The sequence below is a fragment of the Lytechinus variegatus genome, chromosome 10, assembly GCF_018143015.1.
Source record: "Lytechinus variegatus isolate NC3 chromosome 10, Lvar_3.0, whole genome shotgun sequence".
NCBI lineage: Eukaryota > Metazoa > Echinodermata > Echinoidea > Temnopleuroida > Toxopneustidae > Lytechinus > Lytechinus variegatus.
The window spans coordinates 34,412,299-34,430,991 of record NC_054749.1 but is presented as its reverse complement, the minus strand read 5'-3'; the positions used below and the strand labels follow the sequence as shown (position 1 = coordinate 34,430,991).

Below are 18,693 nucleotides of genomic sequence, written 5' to 3'. Positions count from 1 at the left end.
CACTGTGATCTTGACTTTTGACCTCAAAATTAATGAGCTTCCTGAGATCCATGCTAGTATCATACACACCAAATTATATGAGCCTTGATTAAGTTAAACAGAAGTTATCGCATTTACAAGGACTTCAGAAGGGCATTGAAGATGAAAACATGTCAGTGTGACCTTGACCTAGGGCTTTTAAAATAAAAAATCAATAGGCTTCCTGGGATCCATGCTAGTATAATACACACCAAATTATATTAGCCTACATTAAAGTGATTGGTTAACATTGGTTTGACTTTTAAAAAATCTGAGCTAGATGGTCACACTTGTCACCTGTGTCTGTGATATGTTACAAAAATGAAGCCCAGAAAAATTGCATTTGAAAATAATTATTTAGTGCTTCAAAAATTGAAATATAAAGTGACCGGAAACACCATCTGACTTTCATCCCATACACTTATGTGTACTATTTAGGCGTCTATAAGACGCCTATTTACAAAATCGGGGTTTGCCTTGTAGTTTTAGCTTTTCATTCTCAATAATGGTTGTTTTCAGGGTTTATTAGTTCTAATACATGCACTTGTACACATGTTTCATCTTGGTTTGAGAATTTTTTAAATCGGCTGCTCACACAGTTAAACAATACCTTTAAATTAAACTGCGGTTACTGCATTTACAAGGACTGCAGAAGGGAAAGATGAAAGAAATGTCACTGCAACCTTGACCTTTGACCTAAAATCAATAGACTTCTTGGGATCCATGCTCACCAAATTATAGGAGCCTAGGTTTAACTGAAATTATTGCATTCACAAGGACTGCAGAAGGGTAAGATGAAAACATGTCAGTGTGACCTTGACCTCTGACTTTTTAAATTCAAAATCAATAAGCTTCCTGGGATCCATGCTAGTATCATATGCACCAAATTATATTAACCTAGATTAAGTTAAACTGAAGTTATCACGTTTACAAGGAATAGTTAACAGAGATCTGTTATCATCCTATCTCTTTTTATTTGCTGGTGAAATATTAGGAACTTTAGTTAGACATTCCAATATTATTGGTTTACATGAAGAAGGAAAATAAAGTAAACTACAACAACATGCTGACAACACAGTTTTTACACTTAACGGTTCACATGAAGATTTACTAGGTGCAATGGAAATATTAGGTCATTTTGAAAAAATGTCGGGCCTCAAGGTCAATATATCAAAAATTTATGCAATATGGACAGGGAAAAACAGATTTTGTAAAAAGCAACTTCTTCCTGAGCAAAAATTAAATTGGGCATCAGAGGGCTACTCTAGGTACTGGTACTTGGTAATAGATTTTTCTGTTTATCTAGTAGAAATGGTTCAACCATAAGGTATACTGAAAAAAATAAAGAAATAAAACATCAAATTGTCTCACGGTCTAAAAGAACTTTAACCATTCTAGGAAGAATTACTGTAGTAAAACCTTTGTTGGTATCAAAATTGAATTATTTATTGCTTTCACTTCCAGAACCAAGTCAGGCAATAATGAAAGATATAAATTGTTCATTTTATAAATGCATTTATATGGGGAAACAAACCTGATAAAATAAGCAGAAGGCAAATGTGTCAACTGTATGATATAAAGGCGGGGTTAAAATGATAGATATGTTCATACATGCTTTATCTCTGAAGAAGACGATTTTCGTATGATTCTCAAAACAGTTTTACCTTTCAAATGTTCAATGTTTTCTTAAATCAAACACATAACCTTTACTTGTTCATGGGTTCACATTATTACAGAAGATTGGCAGACACGAATTACAATCTATTTTGGGAAGAAATTTTACTTGCTTGGTCAGACTTGCTTGAATTGTTAATTGATAACATAGCCTGTCAACCTCTCTGGAATAACCCTCGGATAAAAATAAATAACAAACCAAACTATTTCAGGTCTTGGGATTTACGAGGAATACATTTTGTTAATGAAATTCTTTAAAAAAGATGATACCTTCTTTCCATACTTTGAATTTCAACGTGCTTATCGAATACAAACCAATTTTCTACAGTATCACATTCTTTGTGACACAATTAGGTCTGGTTTTCCCGCAAATTCGCATACATGTATAATTACTAAATCTATTGAACCAATCATTCCTGAAGATTTGCACCTTGTTATGAAAACATGTGTAGGTTGCTCAAATATATATCGCTCTTTTCTTAACTTTAAAGTTGAAGAATGTAAGGCTCTTTTCAGCTGGAAAGGTCTGTTAGGTTTTCGAGATAACCTTTGGGTTCCTTTTTGTTTGATTACTCTTTCAGAAAACAATGGATATAAACTTAAGGTTGTTTCAAATTAACATTTTAAACAAAATATTGGAAATGAAAGATTCTCTGTTGAAATTTGGTAAAGTAACACATATGAAATGTACGGTACTTTTTGTATTGATAATGATGAAACAATTATGCATATACTTTGCCGTTGTACTCATTCTAATGTAATATGATCACAAATAGAATCATGGATATTTAAAAATACTCGAGAGGTGATCGTATTAACGAATGAAAACAAATTGATTGGATTTTGTGGAACAAATAATAATGCTCTTAACTGTGGCATGATGAACGTAAGAAAAGAGATATACTGAGCCAAATAGAGAAAAGAGTTAACTTCATTTACCATAATTATGCCAGCTAAAAGAGTTAACTTCATTTACCACAATTATGCCAGCTTTAACCCCATCCAGGCCGGGGGGGGGCCTCCCAGGCCCCCCGTTAACGATTCACGCAATATTTTCGCCTTGCAAATTTTTTTGACCTCGCTGCTCGCTGACTTTTTAATTTTATGTTTTGCACAACTTTTGAGACCAGTTTTGTGTCACCCAGGTACGTGGTTCAAAAATTATGCAACATTATGTAAGTGCACGTCAGGCCAAAAGTTGATCAAAAACATGATTTCCTGTACAAAGTCAATGCAAATTGTGTTTTCAACCAAAGATCATAATTGTATGATCATTTTTAGATTTGCTGGTCTAATTGTATTCATTTTATGGTGTTTATGGAATCAGAAGAGTCCCCACAAATTTCATTGAAAAAACAATGAAAAACAAAAGGTAAAAAAACAAAGATATACATAAGAAATTGAAAAAAAAACCAATAAAATACATAAGACATTGATCTGACATCACAATTTTTTTCATGTACACTAGCTAGGAACACCAAAAAGATTTTTTAAACCAAAAGTTGGAACATTCTGAGCTTTAATTAGGGAGTAAGAGGGGAAAGTATGATTTCGCATACAAATTATGCATAAATTAGCATAATTGCTTAATAGCAATTTGCATGAAATAAATTAGTTACTATAAAGTTTTGTAGATTATGTTCAAGGCAACCTGCTTGCCAATATTCGGCACGATCGCACCGCCAACGGCCGAGATCTCAAGACCCCCCCCCCGCCATATGAACTCCCAAAATACCCCGGCCTAGATAGGATTAAAACTTTATTATGAAATGGAAAAATATATTTATGAAACAAATTTCAGAGCAAATATGTTCAGAAAGAAATGGTTTCGTTTCAGAAACTTTTTCAAACAAGCTGGCAATCTGTCACATTAACAAACATAATTATTACCAGTGCTTATTTCTTAGATATGTATGTATCAGATCTCTTATTTTTCTCGCCAAATTTGCTTTGGTTGTGACAACTCATTGATTGTATAATAAGTCAGTTTGACTATATGTCTATGTATTAGGAATTATGTATATACCATACATGTATATATTCACTGTTTGTCTGAAAAAATTGTAAATGTTTATACAGTGTAACTATGGTTTTAGAAAATAAAGAACCCTGTGGAAGGGGGGAAAAAAGGTTAAGGGACGGACAGACACCGAGCGTGATACCATAATACGTCCCATCTAGGACGGCGTATAAAAACATTATTTGATAATTATACAGGGGATGGAAATAGTCATATTGGCTTTGAAAGGTAATATCTTACTAACAATAAAAGAAATGTATATTATAATGGGGTGCTAGTTGAGAGCACCAGTGTAAATTCAAGCAGCGAACCTATTGTTGAAGGAGATGAAATGGGAGATCCCGAATTGAATAGTGTGATGTCATACTTTTGGGCTCCATAATTCAGTGATTCTATTCATGTCAATAAGAAAACACACACAAAGTGTGTACTACAATGTCACAAAAAAGTATCTGAATATACTTTGAAATATTTTTAATGCAATATACATTTTTTTATATTATGTCCAAGCTTCAGGTATTTTCTTCCTTTTTTGTAAATATGGTCTGTGATATATCATCCAGTGATATTATATAAGAGCTATTTTCTGTTGGTTTTTTTTGTAAATATATTCTTTGACAATTGAGTGATATAACTGTATGTGGAGGCTATTTTCTTATTTCTTGTTAATATGTTCTGTGATATATTATACAGGGATATTATGTGGAGGCTGTTTCTTTTCTTTCTAATCCATGTAAATATGTTCTTTCATATATCACTTAGTGATATTATATGTGGAGGCTAATTTGTTCTTTCTTGTAAATATGTTCTGTGACAAATATAGAGTGATATTATCAGTGTGCTGCTTACTGTTTTTTAAACCAATTACCCCCTGCTCATGAATGAAATTTGCAATAAAATGTATGGTCTGATGTTATTCCATGAGGATGAAAGCTTTACATACTGTATATGGAACATGAGCAATATCATGCACATTTATACATATTTATGAAATATCAATTTTGCTTTTATTATAAATTAAACATACATTCAAGAAAATGAACTTAAATACAATGCCTGTTTCATTTTGTTGTTTGATACCACATTCAAAAGTAAGATATGTTCTTTAATAAAAAAAAAACAACACATTCTTTGGTTAATTCAGCAATATAATGGATAACACCTGAATGAAAAACTGAACACTAGTGTTTGAATAATCTTACTTGAAATTCAGGACACTACCATTCTATCAAAACTCAATGATTATTCATTTGCTTTGATTTATTTCTCATGATTATTATTCTTATTATGTGGGGCATTGTGGTCTAGTGGTTACAATTCTTTTCTTTCAATCAGAGTGACATGGGTTCGATTCCCAGCCGTGGTGTGTTTTCCTTCAGCAAGAAATTTACCCAACTTGTGCTGCACTCAACCCAGGAGAGATGAATGGGTTTTATGAATTTACTCCTTGAATGCTTAAGCGCCTATACAGCGGCTCAGCAACAGCCGGGGTATCAAGTATCAAGTGCAGTAGAGTATATGCAATTATAGGAGCTGCATTATACAAATGGAACATATTATTATCACTATTATTTATTTCTCACAAAAAAAACTTTATATACCAACCTTGATGAATCTGTTGACTACTTGAGATGTGTACTTGGGTAGGTTAGGAACCTTGCCATGTTGAATTAGACAGACTAGGATGAACTTCTTGTATGCTTCTAACATGATGTGACTCACAGCCATAGAGGGAGTTGTGATTGCCTGCAAACGTATCAGATGTGTGATTGGTTATTACTTGGAATAGAAATTAAGAGTAGATTAAAAGTGAAGGTGGGGGCGGATATGGAAGTGAGTAAAGGTAAACATAGGGAGGAAGAGAGTGAGAGTAAAGAAGCAAGGGAAAGAGGGAGATGAGAGAGTGAGAAAAAAACATTGTGTGTTGGTGTGTATGTAAGGCAGAGAGTGGAGGTAGAAATTTCATGATGAATAGGAATCAATCTCATAACACTTGTATAAAGTAATATTGACAAAATATGCCCCCCTCCCTGAACAGTTGAATTTAAGGACGGCACTGTAAGCCACAACTCCCTTCCAAACTCTAATCATTATGTGGGGAAAACTATATTTTTCCATTTATTTACTGTTGAATTAACTACTCAATGGTCATAAAAAGTAACTCCCAACTATCAGAGGCCATCCTGGTCAAAAATTAATGTCAACAAAAACATAACAAGTGGAATGCCTCTGGCCGTCTCAACTGCATCACACGCTTCAACATAGCAGCAGTGCTGACTTTGAAAACTACTATAACTCACACAAGATGTTCAGTGATACTTAGTTACTCTTATCTCCACGTTTTATGAATTAGACCAATACACTTACAGAGATAGGATGGTAATTCAACAAATACCCCCAATGCAGCCAAAGTTCATTGATCTCACATGACCTTTGACCTTGATCATGTGACCTGAAACTTGCACAGGATATTGTGATACTTGATTACTCATATGTCCAAGTTTCAAAAGTAAGATCAATAAACTTGCAAAGTTATGATGGTAATTCAACAGATACCCCCATTATGGCCAAAGTTCATTGACCTTTGACCTTGGTCATGTGACCTAAAATGCACACAGGATGTTCAGTGATACTTGATTACTCTTATGTCCAAGTTTTATGAACTAGACCAACATACTTCCAAAGTTATGATGGTAATTCAACAAATACCCCCAATTCGGCCAAAGTTCATTGACCCTAAATGACCTTTGACCTTGACTATGTGACCTGAAACTTGCACAGGATATTCAGTGATACTTGATTACTATTATGTCCAAGTTTCATGAATCAGATCAAAAAACTTTTAAAGTTTTGATTGTAATTCAACAGATACCCCCAAATCGGCCAAAGTTCATTGACCCTGAATGACCTTTGACCTTGGTCATGTGACGTGAAACTCACGCAGGATGTTTGGTGATACTTGATTAACCTTATGGCCAAGTTTCATGAACTAGGTCCATATACTTTCTAAGTTATGATGTCATATCAAAAACTTAACCTTAGGTTAAGATTTTGATGTTGATTCCCCCAACATGGTCTAAGTTCATTGACCCTAAATGACCTTTGACCTTGGTCATGTGACATGAAACTCTACTAAGATGTTCAGTAATACTTGATTAACCTTATGGCCAAGTTTCATGAACTAGGCCCATATACTTTCTAAGTTATGATGTCATTTCAAAAACTTAACCTTAGGTTAAGATTTTATGTTGACGCCTCCGCCGCCGTCGGAAAAGCGGCGCCTATAATCTCACTCTGCTACGCAGGTGAGACAAAAATGACCAATGACCACTTCCCATACTTTCAGCTAAGCTCCTGTAGACACTTGAAATTATAAATAACCTGATATGTAAAAATATGAATAATACAAATTTATATATTTTGGGGAAATACGAAAGATAAAATAATTTTAACTCATCCTATAGAATGTATTTACCGGTAGGCAAATGTTTAATACATATCAAAACAATGTTTCAATTGATATAATATTCTTTCTCACCACTTCAAAGAAGTATCCAGCTCTGTCCCAGTTCTTGAGTGCTGTGTAGATCATACCACCATAGTAATAGTAGCACAAGAAATGTGTTGAGTCAAAGTGGCCTCCCTAGAAACCAGAAAGACAGGAAAACATGTATTCTAATCAATTCCTTGGAAGAGACCAACTGTTACTCTGAAGAGGAGAAGTTACACTTTTTTTAAACATACAGTATGGTGACATATTTTTTTAAAGAAAACAATTGTCCAACATGGGAAATACATCAAAATCACTAAAAATACTAGCAAATTCATATTCAAATAAGAGCCTACAATGGTCAATATTGAGATGCTTCCCTCCAACTTAAAAGTGACTTGGAAGTCAGCAAAGTTTCAGTACACTGGTTTGGCAATAAGCAAATCCAATGATTCTGATTGTACAGGAATATTATCCTGTGAACCGAGATGGCATCACATGCACTGCTTTGTACTCAACCAGGTGTCCCATTGTAAACACTATTATCATATATAAAGATAAAGAGACAAAAAGAAAGTCCAAAACTCTTGTACCTGTAATAGATTATCATCATAACTTACCTCTTTGCTAATTTCTGTTATGTCTGAGTCAAGAACTGGTAATGCAGGCTTCATACATTTGGCTTTTAGACAGAGCTATAAACAGACAAACAAGATTTGGATAAGAATTCTGGTAATGCATCAAAGATATCGAAAAGAAAAAACTTCTGAACATGAAACAAAATATAACTGAGCAAATCAAAGACTTAAATACAAGTAATTCACAAATCTTACATCTCAGTTTATATAAAGAAAATATATGACTGGTTGTCAAGGCCCTTGAAGTTTATAAACCTAGAAGACTTACCTGACAGAGGTCTGCATGTATTGACGTCAGCTGACCAGGATGTATCTGGATCCTTGAGATGGCACTACGTAAGATGGTGATACCACGGATAGCTTGGTTTCTCTGGATTAAACCCTTGGTAAGATGGTGTGCAAGAGATGCATCTAAAAGAGAGAGAACAAATACATGAAACATTACTCCATTCTCAAAATTAGCCAATCCTTGAGATGGCAGTACATAAGATGGTGATACCCTGAATGTTGGAATACAAAATCCTTACAATCAGCAATTCAATGGAAGTTAAAAATCAACCAATTTGTGACTATATAATTTCTAAACATATCTTGTTTTATGTAACTCATTCAGTGCCTATAACTGGGAGACAAATTCTAATAAGTAACACTCTACAAAATAGAAAGATATTGGTGCCATTTAAATGAAGACAAAAAGCAAAAGAAAAATTATCATGGATTTTGATAATTTCTTACAGAAATAAAACTATGTCTGTATCAAGAGAAAGATGGATAGACTATTAGATTGACCCAGTTGTTTGGACCATTAGCCATTGAGAGACTATAGAAAAACACATGGTTCTACTTGATTTCAAGATGTTGGGTGGTGCAGAAAGCCTGTGGGATTTCTAGAATCTAATTGTGAATGTGTGAAAAGATTGAAGTCATTCTTTCTCTTTGTAAACTCGGTGGCTAGAATTGGGCAAATGGCTATACAAATCCAAAACTAAAAGCAGTTAAAGTCTAATTTTGATACAACAATTTTCATGTGAAGATTGAAGTCATTCTATTTTTTGCAAACTCGGTGGCTAGAATTGGGTAAATGGTGATAAAAATCCAAAATTAAAAGAAGTTAGTCTAATTTTGATGATTTTTTTTTCATGTAAATTATACTTACAACTTTCTGTCGTGAACCTGACTTGCTCCCCATTACATGTTGAAAAGAAAAGTTGGGTCTGTGAGAAGAGCGTCTCAAACTCAGTCGCTGATGGAGATGAGGCTGCTTGAAATTTAACATTACTGTGATGGAAAAAATATGAATAAAAAAACATCAGTCTTTAATGCATGATTAGGAAAATTCAGACCTTCATTTTTGAGGAGCTCGATCGCGCTGGCGCTCCTAAAAAAAATAAGGAGAGCAAAAAATCACGCTCCTAAAAAAAAAAAAGTTGAAAACTATTAGAAAAATGAAGATTATTCACCTCTTTCCAGACTCTGATTTGAATTTGAAATCTGTAAATAATGTAGTCCCATATGTAGATTTTCATGGGAACACCATGGAAGTCTACATGTGGGACTAAAACATATATTTTTTTAGCAGGAGCACGATATTGATCATTGATGTTTTGTAAACGTATTGACCCAGGCCTAGTTTCACCACAGATTAATTAATAGCTACACAGCTACTGCATATACCATGTTATGAAAAATCTGAAATTTATCATACATGTATTGTATTGAATTGATTTGAGCTCCTCAAAGAGAGCGATTCTGAGGAGCTCAATTGAGCTCCTCAAAACGATAAGGAGAACGATTTATTGAGCTCCACCAAATTATAAACGTGAAGGTTTGAAAATTGTGTGTCTATTTAACTTTATGACTATAAAGAGAAGTTATAAGCAAATATGTGACCTGCCACCCCAAACCAACAATAAGTTATCCAAAATGGATATTGAGATTTTTATTGAGCTTGAAAATTCATATCCCAAGCTTTAAAATGATATATGATATGTTAAAATTGACCAACAAAACCCATTACAAGTACTTGATTGAATGTAGAGGAAATTAAGCAAGAGCTGAAAAAATAAGGAGAAAACAAGGTTTGAAGTTTGGGGATCACTCAAGCATGAGATGTGCATACTGTGTAATCTCAGTAAATCTTCCAAGCAGTCTGAAAAAGTGGTGTCCATGAAACTCTTGTATCTTTTCTTTTATTCAACTTCATGGTTTCAATATTTCACAGAATGAAGAAGAATTGCTCTTTCAGATAAGCTATTTTTTTAATTTTAGGATCTTGGAGACTAAATAGTAAATTACTATTTTGGCTATTGACAGAGAACTTATTGGTGGTTTTGGGTTGGTAGATCACATATGGACAAACCTGTTACAGTGACCACCTGTATAAAAAGACCACAAGTTTGGTTTCTCTTGAATAGCTTTACCAATTAACCAACTTATTACAAAACATGTTCATAAAGGCCGTTTGCTCATAAGGTTTGTTCTCCATTTCTCCCTTGGGTGTTCATATATGAGGTTTCATTGATAATACTGGGTGTTTTTACGATGGTTTAAGTCAAAATGAAACGTCTATGATCAAACCGAAATATCCAGAATCCCTTTCTTCAATGAGAATTATTTTTGACTAATCAACAAATTATGACAATGAAATTGAGTTTTTATTTCATTTCTTTAAAAAAAATTTAATCGAAATGAAACATGTAGATGTATTTGCAAATTATTTAAAGAGAGAGAACCTTCTCCTAGCACTATTTCAAAATACTACTGGAAAAAGGCTTGGTCAGCCTAAAGGATCAAGACGATTTTTTAACTAAGTCAATAGAACGTAAGACTGGAGACATTTTTGTTTTCATCCCCTGCCTGCAAAAAGTATGAGGGTCAATCAGAGTTTATTTAAGTCTAATAAAGAAAGTGATTGGATGGGCTTGTCCATGCATCTTGGACAGAAATTTCTCATTTTGGGGAGTTGACTTGTTTATGCACTTTATTATAAACATAAAAAAGAGTTAGCGTGTTATGCCATGTTTGAACATGGCTATGCGGAGCTTTGGCTCGCCATAACTCAGCAAGCTGAACAGTGTACAGTGTTACTTACAGGATGGCCAAGACTCCTATAGAATGAAGCTGTGGATCCAAGGTCTCTAACACTGTATCCAGGTAAGCTGCATTCTTCCTCAATAACTCCAAACATTTGGTCACCTCCTCACAAAGCTGAGCATAATTACCTGTCACAAAATAAGACAAAATTATGAGGGAATAAGAAATGTAGATGAAAGCTGAGTGAAGAGATGTGTGGACATAATTTAAGTTAGAAATGGCAAGAATTAGACCCCCAAAATCAGTTGGTTTTGTCAGTGTATACTCCGCTGAGATTTTGTCTGGTTTCCTAGCATGCGATTGACTGAAGTATATATAGTAAATTAAGAGGCTTTTGTTAAGAGGAAATTATACTTTGTTAACAAAGTATAATTTCCTCCTACAAAAGCCTCTTAATTTACTATCTATTGTCCAAGGCAGACGGCATTTGACGGACGGCATATTAATGAGTCAGAAAGAGGGTATTTGAATTCCAGTTCATCGTGGCTTAGCCGTGAACCAGCATAGCCTGGTGGTTGAGTCGCTGCCCGGAAAGCAGTAGATGGCAGGTTCGAATCCCACTGGTTCCAATTTTTTCTGACTTATGATCTTATGATTTTCATTACAGATCGAGCATACTGATCGTATGATTTTCATTACAGATCGAGGATACTGATCTTAAAACAAATAGAAATGCCAAAAATTTGTTAACACATGACTGAAGTATCCGATATGCACCGCAGCGGTTGTGGCATACATTGATAAACAAATTGTTCACACAATTGTATGTTCTACATGTAGCTGCATTAAAAACACGACAATAAAGTGAACCCTGTCCGGTTGGAATAAAGATCTTATATTTTACATTACATAGGCCTCTATCAAGAAACTTGCAAGATGATTATATTCATAAGTAGGCCTGGGACTCTGTTTCTCACCGATACCAGCGGAATATTAAAGGAAGATACTGACTCTTTCTTTTGAGCAATTCCGGATGCCACTCTAGCACTCAGGGGAAGTGATGAGCGGAGCCTGTTAGATATGCGCTCGCCATTCACTGTAATACAAAAAAAAATCTACTTCTAGCTGATCTGTCCACACGATAACTCGTGCGCAACTGAAGAAGCGCCTATTTTTATTGTTTTTGTCGCTGGTGGGTCACTGACAGATGTAAAGACTTCTCTCTTGAATTTCATGGAGCTGGTTTCATGAAACACCTTGATCCAAGATCGGGCATGACAGCCGTCCTGGCACTGGGCTGCATATGGCCGCTCGTTGTCTGTCATCACTTGTTCACTACTACCATCCTGCCTGTGGAGAATCTACAGGTAGGACTATGGCATGCCAATGCTGTATTGAGCACACATTTTAAAAAATCATTAAAATATCACTTATGTGACCAAAATTACTTTTTTCCATACAGTAATTTATTTTTCAGTAGTAACTTGGGTAAGTTGGGAATAATTATTGTATTCACCAGAGTGCTCAAAAACTTGAATTTTGGGCATATTTTTGTGTACACCCTCTATTGGTGGAAAGTAATATGGCAAGAAAATTTTCATTTGTATGACGAATAGGTGTAATGGAAAATGTCAGTGTAAAAAATCAAGCATTAGTCCCAAAGAAAGAGAGAAAATAAGCCAAACTGTGCCACCCTTATTTTGCCACAAATAGATATATAACTGAGAACAAGGTTATATCCACTTGTTCACTGCTACCATCTGGCCTGTGGAGAATCTACAGGTAGGACTATGGTATGCCAATGCTGTATTGAGCACACGCTTTAAAAAATCATTAAAATATCACTTTTGTGACTAAAATTACTAATTTTCATACAGTTTTAATTTATTTATCATTAGTAATGTGGGAATAATTTTTGTATTCACCAGAGCGCTCAAAAACTTGAATTTTGGGCATATTTTTGTGTATGCCCTCTATTGGTGGAAAGTAATATGGCAAGAAAATTTTCATTTTTTTATCTCTATTTTTAATCAAGAAAAAATTATATAAAGAATCAAATTTAAATAAGAGTAGGCACGGCCGTAGTCACTAGATGGCGCTGTCGCGGAAGTGCTCAAAATTTGTACGTAAGTTACGTCCGCTGGTCAATGAGTGAAATCCCATAGCGATGCGATATCGTCAAAATTAAGCCCCTGTTAATGCGGATGAATATGATATTTTCTCTTTGTGATTGTCCTCCCGTGCGATGAAAAATATGTCATCGTAATGCATAGGACTTTCGCGAGCTACCGAAGTCATTTTCGTGCCCCAAATTCCATGAAATCTTCCAAAAATAACCATGAAAGTGTCGGTAAGTCAAAAGTGTCGTGAGTTGCTCTCAATTCTTACCTTATTTAGTTGTATTTCTTGCAAAATGGGTCTCGAAGTGTTCTGGATTTTCCGTTGATTGTGAAACTTGAATTGATTTCCTTTCTGTGTCTTGCAGTTAAATTGCAGCGCGGGGAATCGCAAGGGCTGTGGAAGCCCTTCTCAGTGAGGTTTACAAGCTGAGCTGCCCTTGAATTTGGTCGAATTTCGAGCCATTTTAATCGCGCGCACGGGATGATTAATTAACATAACAATTAGCAGATTAGAGATCAAGATTACGTCACGTACGTGCGTACGTGTGATACACAGAAATGAAATAGAACTTGAATCACACGGAATCACAGTCAAGAAATGCTTTGTTTTCTTTGTTTGCTAAATGATTTCCTGAATTTAAAATCATGAATAAACACCAGAGTAATGACATGAAGGAGATAATCATGGTCATATGAGGAATAACTAAATATTTTCTGAAAACGAGTGGATATGATGGGGCAATAATGTGCATGCACTGGAAAATGAACATTCACCTCACTGTCAGTGCCGTGGTGTCAGTCACTCAGACACAGTGCTTTACTGCCTTTTACTGGCATTTTCTTTGCACTGCCGCCGCCACTGGTTTTTCTTTTGCCAACTAGATTAAAACTCATTTATATATTAATATGTTTATTGCAATTTTTGAATAAATGGTAATACAAAGTGGAAAAAAATGAAGATAAAAATAATTTGGACTAAAATATGCCATCACCCCCCCCCCCCCTCTAAAAAATACACACTATCTTGAATGACTCGTTTATTTAATTTGCATTGAAAAAATAAATAATTGTATTTATGCACTTTTTTATTTCTCATTCTTTCTGCCAGAATATCAGATGCCATCATGAATAACCTCACCTCCAGATTGAACTCCTAAACATCTTGACAATGACTATCTACTGAGATATCTTGCCTTCTTGAGATTGGAAGTTTTAAGTTCAAGTCAGAGTGACCTAAGGCCCTACTAACAAGAAGAATCCAGATTTACATAAAAACAAATCCCACGAAAGATACAAACTGATTTTACTCTTCATGTGTAGTGTGTATGTGAGACTCTGTGTTTGTGTTTATTTTGAGGAGGACCTCCTGTCTCTGTTTTTATTATTTTATTGACTGAATGAATGATCAATACCTAAAAGTGAGAACTGATTTTTGAGGAGAGTACATTAGTGTATGGTTTTGAGTGAATTTGATTTGAGTAACTGTTTTTCTTTATTTTTTTTCTCATAATTATTATTTTTGCCTTTTATTTTCTATTTTCAGTTATATATTGTCAGTTACATTAAGTTGAACTTCCAAATTTGATCAAAGTGTTCAATTCTTGGGATAGAATTTTATCAGGTAATAAAACTGAGTTTGATAAATCTAAAAAAGGACACTGAAAAAATATGAACACTTGGAGATGCTCACTAAGAGGAAAAAACATGAAAGGAAATGGAACTTAAGTGGATGTTATAGCATGCCTTTCGCAGATCTCCAAGCACCAGGAATCATAGGCGGCGGAAGTGGGGGGGGGGGGGGAGTATCCCCCTAAATTTGAGGTGGGGAGGGGACGATTCCATCCCCCTCAATTTTTTGTTGATAACCTTATTTTTTAATTTTTTTTGGCTTGTCAATTTTCAATTTTGTTTCCTGTGTCCCCCCAAGATATTATTTGGTCACTATCTTTTTTTTTCGGGGGGGGGGGTCAAAAGATTTTGGCGGTTCCCCCCTAAAATTTTTGGCTTCCCCCACCAATGCCAGGAATGTTGATGTTCAACTGAGAGTTGCTGAAGTGGAATCTCCGTTTGTCTGTGAACTTGTTATAGAGAATGATTATTCCAGGACAAGTTAGATGATATTACCCAGCCCATAGCATACATCCCAACAATGGAATGGAGGCAATATACCCCTGTAATACATGAAGTATCATATCTTTAGGTTGGTTTGGAAAGTAAGTCCTCTAGTCAATATTAATGTCTGCCCAACAAAATGGTACTATCTGGCAATTTGGTGGTTCAATCACAAGCAGAAAAAGTTTAGTAAATTGACACTAGTAAGACAAACAAATATAATACAGCCAAACTGTCTGACCCCTTACTTGACTACTGACTTAACTAATTATTGAAAAATGACAAGGGATGCTTAGGCCCTTTGTAACCATTTCATTGGGCAGACTGAAGCAGATGACTAGAATTCATACATTCATGAAGATGAAGGAACATCAAAATGATTATTACAATTTAGCAAATATGAATTTATAACACTGTCATGGTTATAAAAAATAATGAATTTCTATCAAGTAAAATGACAATACAATGTAAGACATAACTGCAATAAAGTAATTTCATTTCCAAAAGATATCTTCCGTAATTTAATAACCAAATTTCTCAAGATAATATTTCTTCTGCACAAAGTGTATGAAATGCTCAGTGTAAATCATGCTGTTTATAAATCTCTAGGAATTTTTTTTTTCAAAATGAAAATACATGTAAACTTAATCAAAACCAGGGGTGGTGGATCCAGGATTTATCCTGGGGGGGGGGGGCATTCTTTGATGAAAATTGCGTATTTTCATTACATCTTGACTGTAGCTCTCAAAGGGGGGGGGGGGGGTTGAGCTAGATGTGCCCTCCCCCAGATCCACCAGTGATAAAAATCAACATTTATGAAAGATTGCATACCTTATATTCTGAATTGGTAAATTCAATGCATATGTCTACAAAATGAAACTGACATGTTTGGATAAATTGCTTATTTTTGTTTCAAGAAAGAATTCATCAATAACAGCTTAGAGTTATTGAGAAAACATGAAGAAAAAATAATATTCTGATATGCAATAACTATATCTATTTTATATATGCTTTTTTTCCCAAAAATTTAATCCTTGACATGGGGGGGGGGCTGGTTTAGTAGTCAAATTCACCCCCCCCCCCCCGTTAAGTAAAATGCTTTATCAAAATAAGATTATGCTATCATTTATAAATTACTGCATTTTGGAGCCCATTAAAATTCAAAATGAATCATAGAGGGCAGTGCCACACCTTATTCACTGAAATTAAGGAGGGGCATGCACAGCTGAAAAACTATCAGCAGGGGCAATAATTTTCACTGCAATGTTAGATATCCTAAAAAAATCCTGAAAACACATAATTAAAATGAAATTAAACTCCCAGGAAGTGCCCCTGTATACTATTACAGCCCTTGACCTGTATATTCTCAAGGGGTTCAATAATTCCTTCTCTTCCCTTGTAGAGTCGGTTCGGGTGCGAATGTGTCTGAAAAAAAATAAGTAAAAAAAGGATTATTAGTAAAAATTGTAGATAGAACAGAACATATAATTTTTAAAAAATTTAGCAAGCAAAAACAAAGATTGATCTGGCATTGGAAAATAAAAGGAAATTAATTAACACCGCCCCCCCCCCCCCCGCTTCAACATTTTTTTGTTGTTTGCTTCTGCTTGCAACTTTATAAATTTACCCGATACACCTTTCAAAACTTTTGGCTCCATTATCATGATTATGCCACTGTTCAAGTATTATTTATTTGGAAACCAATGCTAAAACTATAAGGTGAAATGAAATTATATAAAGAAAAAAATATATATTTCACAAAGTATAAAATCATAATGATGTAGGTCATGTTGAAATTAGACCCTGGACTGGTCTCAAAATTAGATCAAGTGTAGTGTAGACCAAATGTAAATTAGACAAAGTGTAGACCAAATGGCAATTAGAATTTTTTTTAAACCAAATGGGTCAAGCCCATTTGGTATATGTATAAAGACTAAAATATATGTATATAAGTTAAAAAATATAATTAAGTAGCCTAGGTTGTGCTGAAATTAGACCAACTGGACATTTCACAAAATGAGAATTAGACCAAGTGTAGACCAAATGGGTTTAGCCCATTCGGCATTAGACTAAATGAGAAGTGGGCAAATTGCATGTGAACCAAATGAATATACATATTTACAATGTGGAACTGCATGATATAAAGCCAATTTTATGTACCAGTATTTGACAAAGTAAAAAAATATATAATTATGTAGGTAATATGCTGAAATTAGACCAACTGGACATTTCACTAAATGAGAATTAGACCAAGTGTAGACCAAATGGCAATTTAGTTGACCAAATGGGTTTAGCCCATTTGGCATTAGACCAAATGACAAGTGGGCAAACTGCATGTAGACCAAATGAAAATACACCAGAAAACACATTTCACAAGTTGGGACTGATATAGAGAGCCGTAGCAGACGACGGAGATGGGTACATGATCTGCGTCCGCAAAAAACGCGCACGCATCTATGTACTAACATGAAAAACAGCATATGGGACGATCTGACTAAAAATCGCACATGCGGGGCTATTTGAGAGTCACAGCAGAGGACGGCTAGCAGACGCCGACGGGCGCGCGCATTTAGCGAGCACATCGTGATCGTTTAAACTATCGATAGTAAGGACAGTGCATAAACAGGGACCCGCGATGTCTATGACTTTTTCGACCCATGTTGGTGCTATGAAATTGCTCTTTTTTGCAGTTTAAATGAATTTTACGTAAGTTTTAAGTGGTTTCACATGACAAATTAGATATTAAGAAATTTTTTGATATCATTCTTGGGGACAACAAACACATTTTGAAATTCTTGTTGTCCTGCCTAATAAGAGCCAGGCAGTATGAATTAACAGGTCTAATGAAAACTGTCAGTGTAAAAAAAATCAAGCATTTGCCCCAAAGAAAAAGAGAAAATAAGCCAAACATTGCCACCCTTATTTTGTCAAACATGGAGATATAACTGAGAACAAGGTTATATTATAACCTTGTTCATTGAATGAGTGGTTATATCATAATCTTGTTCACTGAATGAGTGTCCGTCAATCATTGTCAGAATTTCATTTTAATCCAACACCGATTTCAGTGTATGGGACAATGTCTAATAATTTCAATTAATTGTTGCGATCTTGTACGATTTCTGAGCTTCATTCCAGCTCAATTCGTTAAATATAGGGAAAAATGAACCACAGTTTCTTGATAAATTTAAAATCTTACCGTCTGTTGAGAGAGAAACTACGGAATTCACAAATCCTTCTAACTGTGATGCCATGATTGATAGGATGATGATTGCTGAAAACTATACTTTTTGTGGTTTAGCGCCCTCTCGCTCTCGCTAATAACTCAAACTAGCAAATATTAGTAATATAATCTCAATGACCACTGAACCGACTGAACCCGTCTCTTACTTATTATGCACTTCCTTTTTCTAACAATTTTCCCCCTCTAAATTTAAAATATGGAGAAAATAATTTCAACACACTAACAAATTAAAATGAGAAAAGGCTCTGTTTGGGCATTCCCATTTCATGCACCCCTTAACCCGGGGCCGGGGAAGAACAAGTTGTCTATTTTAAGAGCCAATCTGAAACGGGTTCATCCCTGCG

At 34.9% G+C, this 18,693-nt stretch overlaps 1 protein-coding gene across 2 annotated transcripts in view; it reads right to left on the bottom strand.

Moving 5' to 3' along the window:
* LOC121422924 (COP9 signalosome complex subunit 3-like) overlaps positions 1-18,395 on the bottom strand; it is a 35,172-nt gene extending 16,777 nt beyond the window's left edge. For both annotated transcript variants that reach the window (XM_041618164.1, XM_041618165.1), the window contains exons 1-7: positions 18,305-18,395; positions 10,932-11,061; positions 8,997-9,118; positions 8,109-8,251; positions 7,823-7,897; positions 7,251-7,355; positions 5,318-5,458 (exon numbers count right to left, since the gene is read on the bottom strand). In XM_041618164.1, the coding sequence (XP_041474098.1) occupies positions 5,318-5,458; positions 7,251-7,355; positions 7,823-7,897; positions 8,109-8,251; positions 8,997-9,118; positions 10,932-11,061; positions 18,305-18,359 (771 nt within the window). In that variant the 5' untranslated portion in view covers positions 18,360-18,395. The remainder of the gene's footprint in view (positions 1-5,317; positions 5,459-7,250; positions 7,356-7,822; positions 7,898-8,108; positions 8,252-8,996; positions 9,119-10,931; positions 11,062-18,304) is intronic.
* Positions 18,396-18,693: the final 298 nt, after the last annotated feature.